The sequence below is a fragment of the Meles meles genome, chromosome 1 (genome assembly GCF_922984935.1).
Source record: "Meles meles chromosome 1, mMelMel3.1 paternal haplotype, whole genome shotgun sequence".
NCBI lineage: Eukaryota > Metazoa > Chordata > Mammalia > Carnivora > Mustelidae > Meles > Meles meles.
The window spans coordinates 1,386,217-1,404,320 of NC_060066.1; the positions used below are offsets into that span (position 1 = coordinate 1,386,217).

Genomic DNA, 18,104 nt, shown 5'->3' on the forward strand with positions numbered 1-18,104 from the left:
AGCTTAAGGCTGAGCTGCGCACAGCCACATAGCCTGGGGGTGGAGTGGTGCAGGTGTCCTGGATACCACCTTGGGCAGGCCCCTCCAGCCGGTGACTGTCCCCTCTCCAGGGCTGCACTACACACCTCCAAAGGGAATCTCCACCTCCAAACTAGGAATGGGAATGACAAAAAATACACAGAATCACAAAGAAAGGAGACAAAGAAAGAAAGAGAAAAAAGGAACATTGTTCTATTGGGGATAGATCCTAAAAAATCATAGTAATATGATTAAAACCCAAGTATATCTCTGTAATTTATTAAATATGAATGGATTTAATGCTCCAATTAAGGATTAAAGTTTGCATAGTTTTAAAATACCCAATACATGCTGTTCCTAGAGATCTGCCTGAACTGTAAGACTAGGTAAAGGTTGAAGCAAAACCGTGGAACATGGCGAGCCATGACATTTAAAGAAAAATAATAAATCTTATATGATTATATTATCAACAAACAAAACAGAAATCATGCAAAATAGTTTCTCCAATCACCATGCAATTATACTGTAAACTATTAACACAAATACAGAAAATTCCCCTCTATTTGGAAATAAAGAAATTTTTATTTTATTTTTATTTTTTTTAAGATTTTATTTATTTATTTGGCAGACAGAGATCACAAGTAGGCAGAGAGACAGGCAGGGAGAGAGAGGAGGAAGCAGGCTCCCTGCTGAGCAGAGAGCCCGATGCGGGACTCAATCCCAGCACCCTGAGATCATGACCTGAGCCGAAGGCAGAGGCTTAACCCACTGAGCCACCCAGGCACCCCTAAAGAAAATTTTAATTAAATACCTCATGGGTCACAGAAGAAATCAAAATGAGACTCAGCTTGCTAAGTAAGTGATCTCAGATATGGGATGTGTCCGCTCACAGGCAAACCACTGACCACACCTGGAGAGAACTGTGTGGTCTTACCTTCCTACATCTAAAACAAGAAAAGAGTCAAAATTGGGACGCCTGGCTGGCTCAGTGGGTTAAAGCCTCTGCCTTCGGCTCAGGTCATGATCTCAGGGTCCTGGGATCGAGCTCCACATCAAGCTCCATACCTGGCTCTCTGCTCGGAGGGGAGCCTGCTCCCCCCTCTCCTTCTGCCTGCCTCTCTGCCTACTTGTGATCTCTGTCAAATAAATAAATTAAAATCTTGAAAAGAGAAGAGAAGAGTCAATATTAATGAAGCAAGTAAGTGTCCGTCAAAAAGTCATGGAATGAACTGCCAAAGAAATCCCCGACAAACAGAAGAAACAAGAAAGGGGAACAGGGGTCAGAGTGGAACTGAACCGCAGGGAAGCCACACCTGCAGGGGACCGGTCCCCCCCAAACAGGATGTGTTTGGAAACAATAATGACAGGTGGAAATCTGGTGACGCTAGTCAGGATGAAAAGGGGAACCAGCGGTCTCAGCCCCCATAAAGTCATGCTCCTTCGAACCTGCCTCGCAGCCTCACCCTGGCTGACACCTGCGAGGGTCGCCTGCCTGGAAGGGGAAGAGTGTCCTTACGAAAGCGGCTCCTTGGAGCCCCCTGAGCCCTTGGGGAGGGGCTGACAACCGGAGGAAGCAGCTCTGAGCCAACAGGTGGCCGGCACTGACCTCAGGGCCCGGCTCCCCGCCCCCACCCTGGCCTTGGCGTTGGTGGCCTGCAGCCTAAGCAGAAACCACCTAGTTTAAAACACGGCGGCGGCGCAAGGGTTTTACTGACACGTTCAATATCAAAAAATTAAAATTTACGTTAATGAGGCAAATTATGCATCAAAATCTAATAGAACTGTTACAAGAAACAATAGAACACAAAAAGCTCTGATTTTGGGGGGGGTGTTAACTTTTACTTGGACAGAACTATGCACTCACGGGAGGCCCGCGGGAGGGCCCTCGGCCCCCAGCAGTGGCCCAGCCTGGGGGGGTGACGCTGCTGCATGTGCAACTTGGGCTTCCTCGCTGTGCGTCCGGAGGCCTCCACCCCTCCAGCGCGCCTGCGCTCCCACCGCGCCCCGCGCCCCGAAGCCCCCTCCTCCCCCGTCGCTGGGTTCCACAGTTGCTCAGCCACCGCTCTCTGCCCTGCAAACCGGTCACCTTGAGAATGATGCTTGGTGCACTTTCTGGCCTTTTGCTTTCCTGCCCATTCTCCGGAGATGCAGGGGACATGCAGACTGCTGACCTAAGTCACGTTTGCAGGGAATCGATGGTGGCCACAGGCTATAGGACGGGTACACAGATGTCCTCTCCTCATCACAAGAACTCGGGATCCTCTCCCTTGTCTGCTCGCGCGGAGCCTAGCAGCACTCGCCGCCCATCCGACAGTTCAGCTCCTGCTTCTCCGCCGGGGAAATCGGCCCTTTGGACGCCCCTCGCACCTCCCCTCTCCCGCACCCCACCGCGGAAACCACAGATCTGATTTCTATATATACATATATATATATTTAAAGATTTTATTTATTTATTTGACAGACAGAGATCACAAGCAGGCAGAGAGGCAGAGAGAGAGAGGGGGAAACAGGCTCCCCGCTGAGCAGAGAGCCCGATGCGGGATTTGATCCCAGGACCCTGAGATCATGACCCCAGCCAAAGGCAGAGGCTTAACACACTGAGCCACCCAGGCACCCTACAGATCTGAGTTCTCTTAAACATTTTTTTAAAAAAGATTTCATTTGAGAGAGAGAGAGCAGGAGAGCAAGCGCGCATGGATGAGTGAGAGAGCGTGCACGAGCAGGAGGGGTCAGGGGGAGGTGACCTCAGCAGAAGGCAGAGGCTTGGCAGACAGCCACCCAGGCCTCCAGATCTGATCTCTTTTTCTACAAGTTTGGTTTTCCTGCTTTCTTCCTATTTGTTTAGTTTCCAGGTGTAGGTGAGATTCCGGGTGTAGGTGAGATTCCGGGTGTAGGTGAGATCCCGGGTGTAGTGGGATTCCGGGTGTAGGTGGGATTCCGGGTGTAGGTGGGATTCCGGGTGTAGGCGAGATCGTCCAGTTCTGGCAGCATTTGTCTTTCTCTGACTGACCTCAGCAGGGCCATCATGCTTCCGGGCGGCAGGATCGCCTTCTTACCCAAGGAGTCGCATTCCACCGCGTACTCGCCAGCAGTCCCTCGCCCACGGGCTGTGGGGGGGCACCTAGGTTGCTTCCGTGTCTTGGCGACTGTGAAGGACACCGCTGTGAACGCGGATGCAGGACCATGTCGTGTCAATGCAGTCGCACAGCATTTTCCGCACAGCGTCACATCCTGGAGACCCCAAGTTAGCTCTTCCGTGTCGCCCTTCCCGAGGTGGGTCCGTTACCCAGAGAGGGGCATCTGGGTGGCCTCCACTTTTGGGGCGCTGCCAACAAAGCTGCCGTCAAACAGTTGCGATCCGGGTCTACTCCCTGCTGTGACACAGGATAAACTGTGCCACAAAACTCACGTGTCGGAGCCCCTGGGAGGGCGACCATGCCTGGAGATGGATCTTTGTGGAAGTGATTAGGAGAAAGGAGGTCACTGGGGGTCCTGATCCACGTTGACTGGTGTCCTGATGAGAAGGGGAGAGCAGGACATAGACGCGCACACAGAGACACCCAGGGAGGACATGGGGAGGGGAGGGTCATCTCCAGGCCAGGAGGACCAGCCCCACTCGTGCCTGGAGCTCAGACTTCCAGCCTCTGGGACTATGAGACAACAGCCTTCTGTCACTTGAGCTGTCCTGTCTGTGGCGTTTGTCGTGGATGCTGGCAGGCAACCCGCTCCAGGGATGAGTGGGGTCCCACTTGTCTGCACCTCGCCCTGCATGTCTGTTGGGTGAAGGGGGGGACGGGGCATGTGTGGGAGGGCCACCGGGAAGAGGAAGCCTGCACAGCTGGGCCATTCGGGGGGCAGGGGGAAGGGTTTCCTGCTTTGACCGCAGCCCAGGTGGTGAGGGCTGCTGGGTTGGAGAGAGTCAGGAGACAGTGAGGGCTGTAAGGGCCCCACCCCAGTCACAGCTGGACAGACGCCCTCTGAGGACAGGCTGGCCTGATCCAGGCCCCACACCACTTGCCCTCTTGCCCTGCACCTGCTCTGTCCAGCCACTGCCTGTGCTCCTGCTGGCTTGGCTGGGTGAGCCAATGGGTCCCCTTCATTCTCTCCCCCACACCTGGAGCCCGGCTGCCATCCCGAGGGCTGGGAGCTGACCTGCTGGAGGGGTCCCTTGCTGCCCAGAGGGGGAAGCCAGGGCACAGAAAGGGGTCTGCCAGAGGTCCCACATCGAGTGCAGCCAGCAGCCCAGCTCCGCTTCTCGTCCCACATGCCCACACCCCTCCGCCTTTTCCTGCGTCACCCAGATGCGTCGCTGGACCTTCTCCTGCTTTTGCAGCCCCCGGAAAGGGGCCTTCCACCAGGCTGGCAGATGTCCCTGGAAACGCTGCGAGGCGCCGCGGGGCTCACCGGATACCAGGACCCCCACAGCTCAGAGCCCCCACCCCAGGGCTTTGTGCTGTCCTCCCCTGGAGGCGCCCACGGGCTCTGCATCACAGTGGCTTCCTTGTCTGAGCCCATGTGCGCACCTACGGGCCAGGGACTCTCACGGGCTGCCCTGCATGGGTGGGGGGAGACGGGCCTGGCAAGCTGGTACTTCCCAGAGAGTGTGGGAGACTGCCGTGGGCCCATGCCAGGCCGCGGGCTCTGCAGCTGCGGCGTCAGAAGGCAGGGTGGGGAAGTGGGCGTGGTCTCGGACCGCCAACTGTGTCTCCCCGAGCTGAGGTGCAGACGCAGCGCTTTCCCGCCAGCAGGGGGAGGTGCTAGGCAGTCTCCGTCCCGCCAGAGAGGGCAAGGAATGTCCCCGAAACAAAGTTTGTTTTGGCAGCTGCTTAGGAATATTCCTCAAAATCTCTGTCTCGAGTTAGACTAACCCCAGTTGGCTCCAGTTATAGCCCTAAACACACGAAATGAGTGAGGGAGAAGCCCCGCATCTATTAGGAGGAACGGAGAGACAAAAGTCAGAGTCCCCTTACTCTCTGCCTGTCCCATTCCTTCAAACACAACAAACGCCCCAACAGACAACAAAAAGACAAGACAAAGGCAACCGCAAACCCAGGGGCCCTCATCCAGAGCCTGCCGCTGGTGGGGGATCCCGGCCCCCTACAGATGCTCGCCTAAACGAGCCACAGACCAGGACCAGTCCCAGCGGCTCTCACCCGCTGGGGGGGATTACCTGGTCCCCTACAGACCCAGATGACCGCCTAGCGGGGACTCAGACCCCCAGACGATCTACCAGAAGAGTGATGGGGCGTCCCCGCATCCACTCCAGCCCTGGGGAGCATGGCTGCGTCCAGCTTCACCCCGGTGGGCCCTACCTGGAGCTCCGCAACCAGACAGCTTCAGACCAAGAAATTCCGATGCTGGCTCAGCTCTCGTCGTTTAATCCTGGACAAGCCCCCAATGTTGGTTCCCCCCAAAATTGGGTACCCCAATAATGGGTCCGTGATTAAAGGAGCGAGACTGATACAAAGCGAAGGTCAAGCAAAGCTTTATTTCACGCCAAGCATCAGGAATCAGACCGACCGTCAAATAGACCAGTCGGGGTCGCCCCTTACAGAGGAGGACCCCTCCCTGCTTTCCAGACTAACTTTTATAGAGCAAAGGCCATGTGGTTGGGCCTGGCCACACAGAGGTGGCTAATTGACAATTCACCCCACAGTAGCCATGGTAACTAGTCCATCACCTTGGTAGCTGGGAGACAGTGTGCCCCACTGATTGAATACCTCCACCTGGCCTGACCCACCCTTGTATGTGGACTTTGTTACCTGGGACTGGTTTCCCGGACTTGTTTTTAAGTAAGTTCACCTGGTGGGGGGGGGCAAAGTCAATTTAAGTTTTACAACGAAATGGCAGTTCAACCGGGGTGGGGCTGCTCTGGCTGCACAGGCCCTTACATTTCCATCTTTCCTTCCTTCCTTTTGGATTTTATTTTTAAGCAATCTCAACACCCAGCTTGGGGCTCAAACTTACAAACCTGAGATCAAGCCACATGCTTCACTGATTGAGTCAGCCAAGTGCCCCAAGAAAACGTGGTTCGTTTCTTTCTTTCTTTCTTTTCTTCCTTCCCTTTTTTAAAAAAAAGATTTTATTTATTTATTTGACAGAGAGCATGAAAGCAAGAGAGCTTGAGAAAACAAGTGGGGAGAGAGGCAGAGGGAGAAGCAGACTCCGGGAGGAGCAGGGAGCCAGACACGGGACTCGATCCCAGGACTCCGGGATCATGACCTGAGCCGAAGGCAGACGCTTCACCGACGGTGGCACCCAGGTGTCTAAAGACCTCGTTTTTAATCCAAGTACACACATTTGCCAGGAAAATGCTATAACTGCCCTGGTCTCAGTCTTCTCTTTCCAAAATGGGACTGAGATGGTTGCGTCCATCTCAAGGTCCTTCGGATGAGTGAAGGAGATGGTCTACGCGCAACACTACAGCGTGTGGCACAGGCGCGCTCACGTTGTAAGATAGGTTGTTAACGACTATTGACTGGAGGCTGTGGGCTGCATGTAAAGGAAGGAGTATGGAGCAATGGGTTTAAGACTTGATCCCGGTCACATGCTGGGCCCTGACCCCTGGACACACACTGAGCCCTGACCCTGCTCACACCTGAGTCCTGACCCTGGTCACACACTGAGCCCTGATCCTGGGGACATGAGGAGACATGACTTCACTTACCTTTTCCTGTGCGTCCCCACAGAATGGCAGAGTAATCTGAAAGGGTCCAGGCAGGCCGCTGGCAGCTTTGCTCAAAGGGGTGATGAGGGCATTCTGCAGGTTTCAATCAACAACCCTCTGTCCCGTGGGTCCCGGGTTCCCCAGGCCGGGAAAGGGTAGCCATTAAAACCGCTGCCCTGTGTTCCAAGGGAGTCTGGTTTTCTCCAAGTCCTCCCGTCGTAGCACAGCTCTCTGCGACGGTGTGGCGAGGGGCAGAAGCAGGGGGGGCGGAGCTGCAGCAGCAGGGGGGCGGCTGGTCCCCGTGTCCTGGAGCCCACCTTGGTAGCTAGCAGAGGGGCCAGCCTCAGGAATACCCAGGAGACACAGTGTTAGGAGTCTGGAGCCCGTTCTCATTGTGAGGCTGACATGCTGTGCAACCTCAGGCATGGTGTTCCCCGTCTCTGGGCCACACCTCCCCGCCCCAGTTCCTGGCCTGCCCCATCACTGGGCCTGGCACCTCTATACTTCAGATTCCAATTGAGAATGGACACAGATGTGAGACATTACAAAACACTCGTGTGTGTCTGTGCTGGGTCCTTGCCGCTGTCCAGGGTATGGCCTGGGGAGCTGGCCACTGTTGCCCTTCCCGGGGCTCCTGGGCTGAGGCCCCCATGGCCTCCCCTAGCATTTCCGGCCCAGGCCTACAGTCCCTGTCAGTCTCTTAACCCTCTGAAAAATCGCTCTCTTCTCTTCGCCTGGTTCCTCTCCTTTGAATCGATTTGCTCGTGCCTTTCCTGATATGAATAATATAGTCATAAAAGCACATTACATTTTTGTTTATTGATTTTCAAGACTTTTCTTCAATTGGGATGACTAGGTCAGAGGCTGGGGACGGTCTAAAGCTTTGGGCACAGATGAGCCTACTGCCTTCTAGAAGAATCCCCAGCCGTGTGCCATTTTCCTCAGTGCTCATTCCTAACTCTGCATAACACTGGGTTTTATGATCAAAAATCAAATAGAACAGTGGAAGGCATGGACTGGGTGAGACAGGGCTTCCTTGTTTGAAATTTTTATTGCCAGGGAGGCTGAGGGATCACGTCCGTCCATTTGCTTGGGAATCACTGGCCCCTCCTTCCTGTGATTTGCCTGCATGACAATTTTAACACTGCTCATGTATTAAAGATAAAAATCTCCTGTTGTGCGTTTTTCTCAGCTTTCTATATGCTTTTAATTTTTCTTGTGTGTAATATCAATATTTCCTTTCTTTCTTTTTAATGATTTTATTTATTTATTTGACAGAAAGACATAGGGAAAGAGGGAACACAAGCAGGGAGAGTGGGAGAGGGAGAAGAAGGCTCGCCATGGAGCAGGGAGCCTGACACAGGGCTCGATCCTAGGGCCCTGGGAACATGACCTGAGCCGAAGACAGATGCTTCACTGACTGAGCCCCTGGAAGCCCCAAGATTGAGCTTTTCTATCCTGGAAACTTTGCTACCCAGGAAGTCTCTTCCACAGCAGGAGCAGTCTCTCTGAAGTTGCATGCTCTCCTTTGATTTTTTTTTTTCCTTTTTTAAACAATTTTTACTTTTTAAAAATTTCTTTTCAGTGTTCCAGAATTCATTGTTTATGCACCACACCCAGTGCTCCATGAAATCCGTGCCCTCCCTATTACCCACCACCAGGCTCACCCAACCTCCCACCCCCACCCCTCCAAAACCCTCAGATTGTTTTTCAGAGTCAGAGTCTCTCATAGTTCATCTCTGCTTGACTTGTTTCTCTCAGCATAATCTCCTCCAGTCCTGTCCATGTTGATACAAAAGTTGGGTATTCATCCTTTCTGATGGAGGCATAATATTCCATCGTATATATGGACCATATCTTCTTTATCCATTCATCTGTTGAAGAACATCTTGGCTATTTCCACAGTTGGGCAATTGTGGCCATTGCTGTTATGAACGTTGGTGTACAGATGGCCCTTCTTTTCCTACATCTGTATCTTTGGGAGTAAATATCCAGTATTACTTTTTTTTAAAAATTTCTCTTCAGCATAACAGAATTCCTTGTTTTTGCACCATACCCAGTGCTCCATGCAACACGTGCCCTCCATGATACCCACCACCTGGCTCCCCCACCCTCCCACCCCCGTCCCTTCAAAACCCTCAGGTTGTTTTTCAGAGTCCATAGTCTCTCATGGTTCACCTCCCCTTCCAATTTCCCTCATCTCCCTCTCCTCTCCATCTCCCCATGTTCTCCGTGTTATTTCTTATGTTCCACAAATAAGTGAAACCATATGGTAATTGACTCTCTCTGCTTGACTTATTTCACTCAGCATAGTCTCCTCCAGTCCCATCCATGTTGCTACAAAAGTTGGGTATTCATCCTTTCTGATGGAGGCATAATACTCCATTGTGTATATGGACCACATCTTCCTTATCCATTCTTCCGTTGAAGGGCATCTTGGTTCTTTCCACAGTTTGGCGACCGTAGCCATTGCTGCAATAAACATTGGGGTACAGATGGCCCATCTTTTCACTACATCTGTATGTTTGGGGTAAATACCCAGCAGTGCAATTGCAGGGTCATAGGGAAGCTCTAGTCTTAATTTCTTGAGGAATCTCCACACTGTTCTCCAAAGTGGCTGCACTAACTTGCATTCCCACCAACAGTGTAAGAGGGTTCCCCTTTCTCCACATCCTCTCCAACACATGCTGTTTCCTGTCTTGCTAATTTTGGCCATTCTAACTGGTGTCAGGTGGTATCTCAATGTTGTTTTAATTTGAATCTCCCTGATGGCTAGTGATGATGAGCACTTTTTCATGTGTCTGATAGCCATTTGTATGTCTTTATTGGAGAAGTGTCTGTTCATGTCTTCTGCCCATTTTTTGATATGGTTACCTGTTTTGTGTGTGTTGAGTTTGAGAACTTCTTTATAGATCCTGGATATACTTTTAATGCCATTCCGATCAAAAATCCACCGGTATTTTTCAAAGAGCTGGAGCAAAGAATCCTAAAATTTGTATGGAATCAGAAGAGACCCCGAATTGCTAAGGAAATGTTGAAAAACAAAAACAAAACTGGCAGCATCACGTTACCCGATTTCAAGCTTTACTACAAAGCTGTGATCACCAAGACAGCGTGGTACTGGCATAAAAACAGACACATAGACCAGTGGAACAGGGTAGAGAGCCCAGATAAGGACCCTCAACTCTATGGTCAAATAATCTTTGACAAAGCAGGAAAAAAGATACAGTGGAAAAAAGACAGTCTCTTCAATCAATGGTGCTGGGAAAATTGGACAGCGATATGTATAACAATGAAATACGACCATTCTCTTACACCGTAACACAAAGATAAACTCGAAATGGATAAAAGACCTCAACGTGAGACAGGAATCCATCAGAACCCTAGAGGAGAACATAGGCAGTAACCTCTTCGATATCAGCCACAGCAACTTCTTTCAAGATATGTCTCCAAAGGCAAAGGAAACAAAAGCGAGAATGAACTTTTGGGACTTCATCAAGATCAAAAGCTTCTGCACAGCAAAGGAAACAGTCAACAAAGCAAAGAGGCAACCCACGGAATGGGAGAAGATATTTGCAAATGACAGTACAGACAAAGCGTTGATCTCCTTTGAACCTTGACCCATCTGGGTCCAGGTGACATTTGTCCTGATGCAAAGTGAAGGGCTGGCCCTTGGGGGAGGTGAGTGGCTGGCAGAACCCTGAGCATCCTGAACGGAGATGGCATTTCTCCGAGTCCAAGTCCCTTCCTTCTTCGCATTCCTGATGCTGGGTGTGGGGGACAGATAGAGTCCGAAGCTCTGCAGCTCACAGCCTCAGGTAGGCCCCCACTTTCCGATTAGCTTGCAACGCCTGCGTGTGACATGAAATTGGGAAGATGAGTCCTTAGAATAAAAGGCTAGTATGGGGGGTGCCTGGGGGGCTCAGTCAGTTGAGTGTCTGCCTTTGGCTCAGGTCTTGATCCCGGAGTCCTGGGATCGAGTCCGACATCAGGCTCCAGCTTGGCAGAGAGCCTGCTTCTCGCTCCGCCTCCGCCTGCCACTCCCTCGCTTGTGCACGTTCTCACTCTCTCTCTGTCAAATAAATAAATTTTTAAAAGTGGCTAGAACAGCCTCAGAAAGGTCGAAAGTGGGCAAACAGGTAAAACCCAAAACCGCACCCTCTTGGGATGGACCCCGACCATTCTGACTGCTGTAAATTCGGCAAGCTAGATTTTCACGACTTGGTCCATCCACCATGGTTTCCTTTTCTAGAACGTGACCGCCAGCCTCACCTGTTGGTGGGCAAGAGGGACAGGGCAGCTCTGCCCTCGGGAACAGGGGCAAGTCCAGGCTTAAAGACACACCAGCAGTCCTGCCCTAGCCGGGCACACTGACCACCCTCCCGCCCCGCACACAGCCACCCCTGCAGGCCTCGTCGGAGATCAGACCCAAAGCACAAGTCTGGGGATAGCTGGCAGGGAGGGGACTGTGCCAAGATAATGGAGGTTCCGGGGTCTCTGCCACGTCCTCCCGCCAACCCCCCCCACCCCCCGCCACTGCCATCCAGTTAATTCTTCGACCTGACTAACATTCCCCGTGCACCTCCTGCGCCTGGCCGGAGCAAGAAGGTCACTCAAACAAGCAGATCACCTGCCCATGACAGGTGCTGGGAAACCTGGTGAGAAATCAGTCCCGGGAAGGGAGCAGACACATCACCGGTGCCTGTCCTCCCTCGGGTCCCCGGTCGGGTTTCGGGAAGTACTGTGCTCGCACTTCCATCCCACCACGCCCTCGTCCGTGGAGTCCACGGGACTGTGATGGGTCTTGATTTTAAACACTGACAACGCGTCTTAGAGATGCTCGAATTTCAGGACCCAGATCTGGTTCTCTAAGCGGCTGCGTCAGGAGCTGTGGCTCAGCGCCCGCCCCTTCAGTTGGTACTTGCCGCGTTTCCAGGTTCTTGTTTTCACGGCTCTACAGATCGTCCGCACACACCTTTGCACCCAAATCAGTATTTCTGTTGGACAATTCCTAGAAGAGAAATTTCTGGAAAAATGAGAAATGCCAGCATGTTTAAATTTTGGTTCTACTAACAAATCGCTATCCCCCCCCCATCACTCCCAAAATGTTGCATCAGCTTATACGGCGAATAAGCTCATGTCTCCGTCCCTTACAAAGTGTCAGCCGGCATACACACCTTTGGCACTTCCCAGAACATTCTGGAGCCAAGCTGCATTTCACTGAGTGGCCGGGGCAGGTTCTCGCCTACAAACTGCCTACTCATATCCTTTGCTCTTTTATTTGTTGGGATGTATATTTTCCATATTAATTTGGGGACATTAATAGGTCCTGGATATTAACCCTTGCTTGTTACACTATTGCAAGTATTTCCTCCTTTTTATTTTATTTTTATTTTTTCCCCAAGATTTTATTTATTTATTGGGCAGAGAGAGAGCACAAGTAGGCAGAGAGGCAGACAGAGAGAGAGAGTGGAAGCAGGCTCCCTGCTGAGGAGAGAGTCCAAGTGGGGCTCGAGCCCAGGACCCTGAGATCATGACCTGAGCCGAAGGCAGAGGCTTTAACTCACTGAGCCACCCAGGCTCCCGTATTTCCTCCTTTTTACCGTTTGCTGTTTTTTTTTTTTTTTTTTTTTTTAAGATTTTGTTTATATGGGGTGGGCAGAGAGGGTATGGGCAGGGGGAGGGACAGAGGCAGAGGGAGAAGCAGGCTCCCCACTGAGCAGGGAGCCCCATATGGGGCTCGATCCCAGGACCCTGAGATCATGACCTGAGCCGAAGGCAGATGCTTTGCCCACTGAGCCCCCCAGGTGCCCCACATTTGCTGTTTTTACGTTTTTATTGTTTGTTATGCAACTGTTTTTACTTTCGAAGAATTTAAAATTCGTAAACATTGGTCCAAGCTATTCTGTCCTAAGGCCATCAGCAGGAACCTCTGGTCTTCTCTAAATCGCCGTTTCTAGATTTCTTGCTCGTGCCCCGCTCCTCGGCGGCCGGCGCTGCGTGGCTCTCCCCGCCTGCCCAGCCGCCCTCTCTCTCCCGCCCGCTCCGCACGGGTAGGATGTCGCCCGGCGCTGCAGGTTCGGAGGCTGGAAACCTCCTGTCCGTCCTTGTATTACATTCACACACGCGCCCACGTCTGGCGTCCACGCGTCCGTCTGTCCTGCCGCCGGCCTGCGGTGCCCGGGAGCTCCCTTGCTCCTCCGGCGCTGATGTCCGCGGAAGGTCCGCGGAAGGTCGTCCTTTCTCCTCTTCTCCCTTTCTTCCTGGCTTTGCGCATTTAATCCCCCGGGAGACCGGGACGCACACGCAGGTCGCACTGGGAAGTGTCTGGAGGGTCTAAATGCGACGACACGTCTCCGCCGTGGAAACAGCCCCGAGGCAGGGCTCAGATGCGTGCGAGCGGGGTGCACCGGGCGCGGTGGAGACCCTGAGAGGCCACGCGGCCGCCTCGGAGTCCCGCGGGCCAGACGGGACTTGGGCGGGGTTGTTAGGGTGCGTGGGCTACATCTCGCTTCCAGAGAACAATTTCTTGGGCTCTTCTTCATTTTCCCGAGTTGTCCGTCGGGTCATGAATTTACAGCTCTGGGGGTCCTCGCGGGGGCGAGGCCGTCAGTGGGCTCAGGGCCTGGGGCGGACGGGACGCGCTCTGCTCGCTCCGCCGTGGCCCTCCGTTGCATCCGCTGCCGGTGTGCGGGGACGGCCGTTCTCCGTCCCACCGGCCCTTAACATCCACTGTAAGAGGCACGTTACTAGCTTTGTCTTACTGTGAAGGGAGGCAGGGGTCCCCGAGACCCCGCGGGGTCGGCCGATTCGCTCCACGGGCTCCCAGAACTCACGAGAGCGGTCCGGCTCCCGGTTGCGGCTCATCGCCAGGAAAGGACGCGGACCGCGCTCAGCCGGGGCAGGGGCGCGCGGGCAGGGCCCAGGAGGGTCCGCACCACCCTCTCCCCGTGGAGTCGCGGGCAGCGCGCGCTCTCCCGCCCGAAGTGCCGGCTCGCACGAGTGCTGCGGGCCGGGGAAGCCCCCGCCTCGGCGTCCAGGGTCTTCGTCCGGCTCCCGTCACGCCGACCTGGTCGTCTTCCTGCGCGGCCGACCTCCGTCTCCAGCCCCTCGGGAGCCCGAGCTGACACCGTGTGGCCCAGAGCCCGGGGAAACAGGACACTGGGCTCGGGATGTCCCCGGGCTCTGCGATGACCTCCCGCAGCGGAGGACAGAGGCCGGCATTAAACATTCTACTCACAGGGACTCTCGCAGCTGTCTGGGCAGGACCTTCCCGCCCCCCTCGTGTCCCAGCAGCCCCTCTTCCCGGTCCTGACACGGGCGTCCGTGGGGTCCTGGTGGGTCTGAGCTTGGACTTCAATGGGACCCTCCCTCCTCCTGTATCGTGGCCGGAATTGAGTCCTTCCCAAACTCCGAGGTTGAAGTGTTAAGCCTCAGGATCTCAGAAGGTGACTGTGTCTCGTGATGGTCCTACAGGTGCCCTAAACCTGTGTTATTGGTGTCCTGATAAGAAGGGGAAACCCCGAAGACAACCGTGTGAGGGTAGGGGGAGGAGACGCCGGCGGCTGCTCCGCAGGGAGAGTCCTCAGGGCGCCCAGCCCTGCCCCCACAGCCGGGCCCCAGCCTTTCGGCCTCCGGGACCAGGAGAAGCGAATGGCACTGGTCGCTGGTGATTTGTCACACCTGAGACGACCAGCACTCAGACTCTCAGCGGGTCCCTTCACCAGACAAAGGACAGAGCAACGTCTGATTCTCAGGGGCGGTTTGAGGACTAAAGGGGAAAAGGAGGTGAGAGCCTGCCCCGAGCGCCTTCTGCCCCCGTGCTTGGTAAGGTCTTTGGGAAGAGCCCGCCTCTCCCCGCTGTGCAGGGGGGTCCATGACGAGTACCCCCTGCCCCCTCCTCTGCCACCCTCTCTGCCAGGCATCAACTTAGGGGTCTGAGTTCTGTCTACAGGGCCTGGGATGGGCCAGTCCTGCCCCGAGCTCCCGCTGGCCCCTGGTCCTGCCCGGGACTCCTCCCCGGTTGCCTCAGGAGGAGGCGGCGGCTAACAGGCCATAGGACTCTGGTGGCCCCGATCCAGGCACCCCGGCCTGTGGCCACCTTGTCTCCAGACAGCCCCCAAGTCCCCTCTCCTCAGAGCACCCCAAGCACTTCCTGTCTGATGGCCTCAGTGCCACACGAACGACACACTGTGTGATTTTAATGGTTTCGCGAGGCGCAGAGACCTCCAGGGAGAGCAGAGAACACGCCTCCGCCTGGGCACCCTGGCCTCAGCGGGCACGAAGCTCGGTTTCAGGTTGGGGTCTCTTGAAACAGGCACTGAGGCAGGTCTCCCACGCACGAACTTTATTCCAGAGGCTCCTGGGGGACCGGGGAGGAAGCGGGGATTTGGACAGGGATGGGAGGCACTGCCGGGAGGGCTCGTGGCGCACAGAGCCCCAGCCTGACCAGGGGCTCTGGGGTGTGAGTCGGGCCTCACGTTCTGTGCTTGACGGTAACATCCTGGCTGTGGGGTCCTCCGCCCAGGGCAAAGGACACTCCAGGGTGGGGCGGCAGCTCCCAGAGGACAAGGGCAGGGCTGGTTCTGCCAGCTGAAGGGCCGGGGAGGACACCCAGACAAAGTCAAAGACTGGGAGGTTCTCTGCACCGGTGTGCTGGGGGTGGGGGACATCTGGCAGCCTTGAAGATGTGGGATGCGTGGGCGGAGTCCTTTGTGACCATCCCGCCTGGCCCCTCACCTCCCCTGCTCCGTCCTCCACTGACGTGCTCACAGACAGTTGCATGGGGACGGGGGCCGTGCCGCCTCACGCAGGTCCTGCACCTCTGGGTCACAAGAAGGCCCCTGGGAGGGTGACGAGGACAGTGGCCACAAGCATGAGGCCCACGGTGGCGGCCCCTGGACCCTGGCTCCCGGCTCCGTTGCACAGGTCCGTGCTACAGCAGTGTATGGAGACCTGCATCTCCTTGATGAGTGTTCCGGCTTTCACGGGCAGGGGGGAGTTGCAGGACTCCACACAGCTCTTGACCACGACGGTGAGCTTCTCGTCCGGCAGGTCCGTGCCTGTCACACGGAAGAAACACCCAGAGGCTGCGGGTCTGCGAGCCGTGCCTGGAACCTTCTTCCTGACCCCAGCATGGGCTCATCCTGGAGCCCCAGGCCCGAGAGCCCATGGATCTTGTTTCCTCCTTGGCACCCAGCCCAACAGCCCAGAGAGCCAGGCTGGCCGCAGAGCCCCTGGCTGGACCGGGGGTGGGGGGTGGGGGGTGGGGGGTGGGGGGCTGCCTCGAGGGCGGGATCTGGCTCAGGCTACAGAACCACATTTGGATTTGCAGGAAATCCCCTGGGGGTTCTCTTTCTGACATCCGGGTTTTGGTGTTTTTTTTTTTTTTTTTCTTTTTCTTCTGAGTGACAGTTAGGGAGGGAGGGGCAGACTGAGAATGAGAATCCCAGGCTGGCTCCCCCCTGAGCGCGGAGCTCCATCCCTCCACCCTGAGACCGTGACCCTCAGAAATGAAGAGTGAGACACTCACTGATTGAGCCACCCAGATGCCCGGAACACAGGCCTTTTTTTTTCTTTTACAGAGTGACACCTGTCACACCTCTGCCAGGTAGGGTCCCCCCCCCCCCGGCTGCCCTGTCGTGCTCCCCCAACCCCTGCCGAGGTCTTCACATCCCACCTCTTGGCTTCTAGAAGACAGAACGGGGAAGAGCAGGGAGGAGAGGGACTCACTTATCTTCCCGGAAAGGCAGGCCTGCGAGCTGGGGGGGCATTCTGTAGGTCCTGAGCACGTGCTCCCTCCAATCTCAGTACAGTTGTGGCATCTCAAGGCCCAGGCTGTGGGGGACAGAGGCCGGCATCAACCGCCCGGCGTGCCAGAGCCCCAGGGGCCTGGCCACAGCAGGAAAGGAGGCACAGCCCCGTCTGCTGCCCAGGACCCAGGATCCAGGAGAGACCTGAGTGTAGAATCCAGGGGCTCCAGGGAGGAGGGACAGGTGAGGGAGGGGCAGGGAGGAGGACTCCCAGTGAGCCAAGGTGGGGGGGGGGGTTCAGAAAGTACAGCAAGAGACACACGGCAGGGCCCAGGAGGGGTGAGTCTGGGAAGAGGCGTTCCCCCCCCCGCCCCTGTCACCCCGTCTCCCTGTCTCACCACCCTGGCACAGCAGGGCCACCAGCAGAAGGACAGCCTTCATCCTCACGGTGACCACGGCCCAGAGAGCTCCAGGCTGGGCTGGGCTGGCCCTTATGTAGCTGCGAGTCTCCTCCTCCTCAGTGGGCTCCTGCCTCCAAGCCTGCGGGTCACAGTCACGCCCCTGCATCCTGGGCCAGACACACCCCCAGAGCAAAGGTCCTTTATCCCAGGCCCCGACAGACAAGTGACCCACGTCCTGCGCTGAGGACAGAGATGAGGGTGCTTGGGCTCACTGGTTCCTTCTGGGGTCCCTGGGACAAAGGAAGTGGAAGGCAGCAAGAACCCGGGGCGGCCGGTCAGAAGTGCGCAGGGCTTAGAAGCCTCCGTACGTATCCCGCAGCTGGGCGTGATGGCCTGCCAGACCCGCGTGTCTGGCTGAAGAAAACAGAGCTTTAACGCAGTCTCGAGGACACCTGCTCTGACGAGCGGCCCCTTCTTCTGTGGCTGTGGAGGCCTGGGGCCCCTCGGGCAGAAACCCGAGCCCGCGTACCAGGGGTGTCCACGCAGCCTGGGTGCCCGTGGGCACTCACGGACAGGAGTCTGTGCCACCCATGGTGAGCACTGGGCGATCGGCCTCCGGCCTGGAGCTCAGCCTCTCTGGCCTCCCTGCCGGGAGACGGAAGTCTGTAAGCCTCTGGGTGGCTGATAAGGCGGACCGGGTGAGCGGAGACATTGAGACCCTGTGACCTGGCACTCAGCGACAGGGGGTCTTTGGGCCCCAGGGGGAAATGGAGGGAAGCAATATGGAGAAGGAGGCGTGGGAGCCTCTGCTGGGGGGAGGAACGTGGGTGTCGTCACTTGGTAAGACCCCAGCCGCCCATGGGGAGTGACACTGGGCAGATGGGAGGTGAGAGACCCAGAGCAGAGGGACCCCAGGGGAGGCAACTGGGGTAGACTGGCCGCTTTTTGTTGGTTTGGGGGCTGTGAGGGGAAAAAAAGAGAGGGGCACTGTGGGGGCTATAGACAGAGGACTTTGTTCAATGGTATTGGTGTGAGAAGGCAAAGAAGTAAGCCGGTGACTTATCACTTATGAAGTCTCAGGCCTTCTAAAAATCCTCCTTGTATCTCTTTAAAGAATCGCGCTGGGCTGCCTGGGGGGCTCCGTGGGTTGTGCGTCTGCCTTTGTCTCCGGTTGTGATTCCAGGGTCCTGGGATGGAGCCCGCATCCTGCACCCTGCTCAGCGGGGAGCCTGCTTCCCCCGTCCCTCTGCCTGCTGCTCCCACAGC

The 18,104-nt window shown here is 55.6% G+C and overlaps 1 protein-coding gene across 1 annotated transcript; it reads right to left on the bottom strand.

Annotated features, from left to right (window-relative positions):
- Positions 1-15,017: 15,017 nt before the first annotated feature.
- Positions 15,018-17,019, bottom strand: LOC123926204 (lymphocyte antigen 6B-like). Its single transcript, XM_045980049.1, has 3 exons — positions 16,836-17,019; positions 16,418-16,522; positions 15,018-15,747 (listed from the first exon to the last, which is right to left on the bottom strand). The coding sequence occupies exons 1-3, from the start codon at positions 17,002-17,004 to the stop codon at positions 15,515-15,517; spliced, it is 507 nt and encodes a 168-aa protein (XP_045836005.1). The 5' UTR covers positions 17,005-17,019; the 3' UTR covers positions 15,018-15,514.
- Between the last annotated feature and the right edge of the window lie 1,085 nt (positions 17,020-18,104).

Coding starts and splice junctions, on each gene's coding strand:
- LOC123926204 (XM_045980049.1), bottom strand. CDS start 17,004: ATGCAGGGGCGTGACTGTGACCCGCAGGCTTGGAGGCAGGAGCCCACT. Junction 16,523..16,835: donor GGCCCTGCTGTGCCAGGGTG/GTGAGACAGGGA, acceptor TGTCCCCCACAG/CCTGGGCCTTGAGATGCCAC. Junction 15,748..16,417: donor CTGCCTTTCCGGGAAGATAA/GTGAGTCCCTCT, acceptor TCCGTGTGACAG/GCACGGACCTGCCGGACGAG.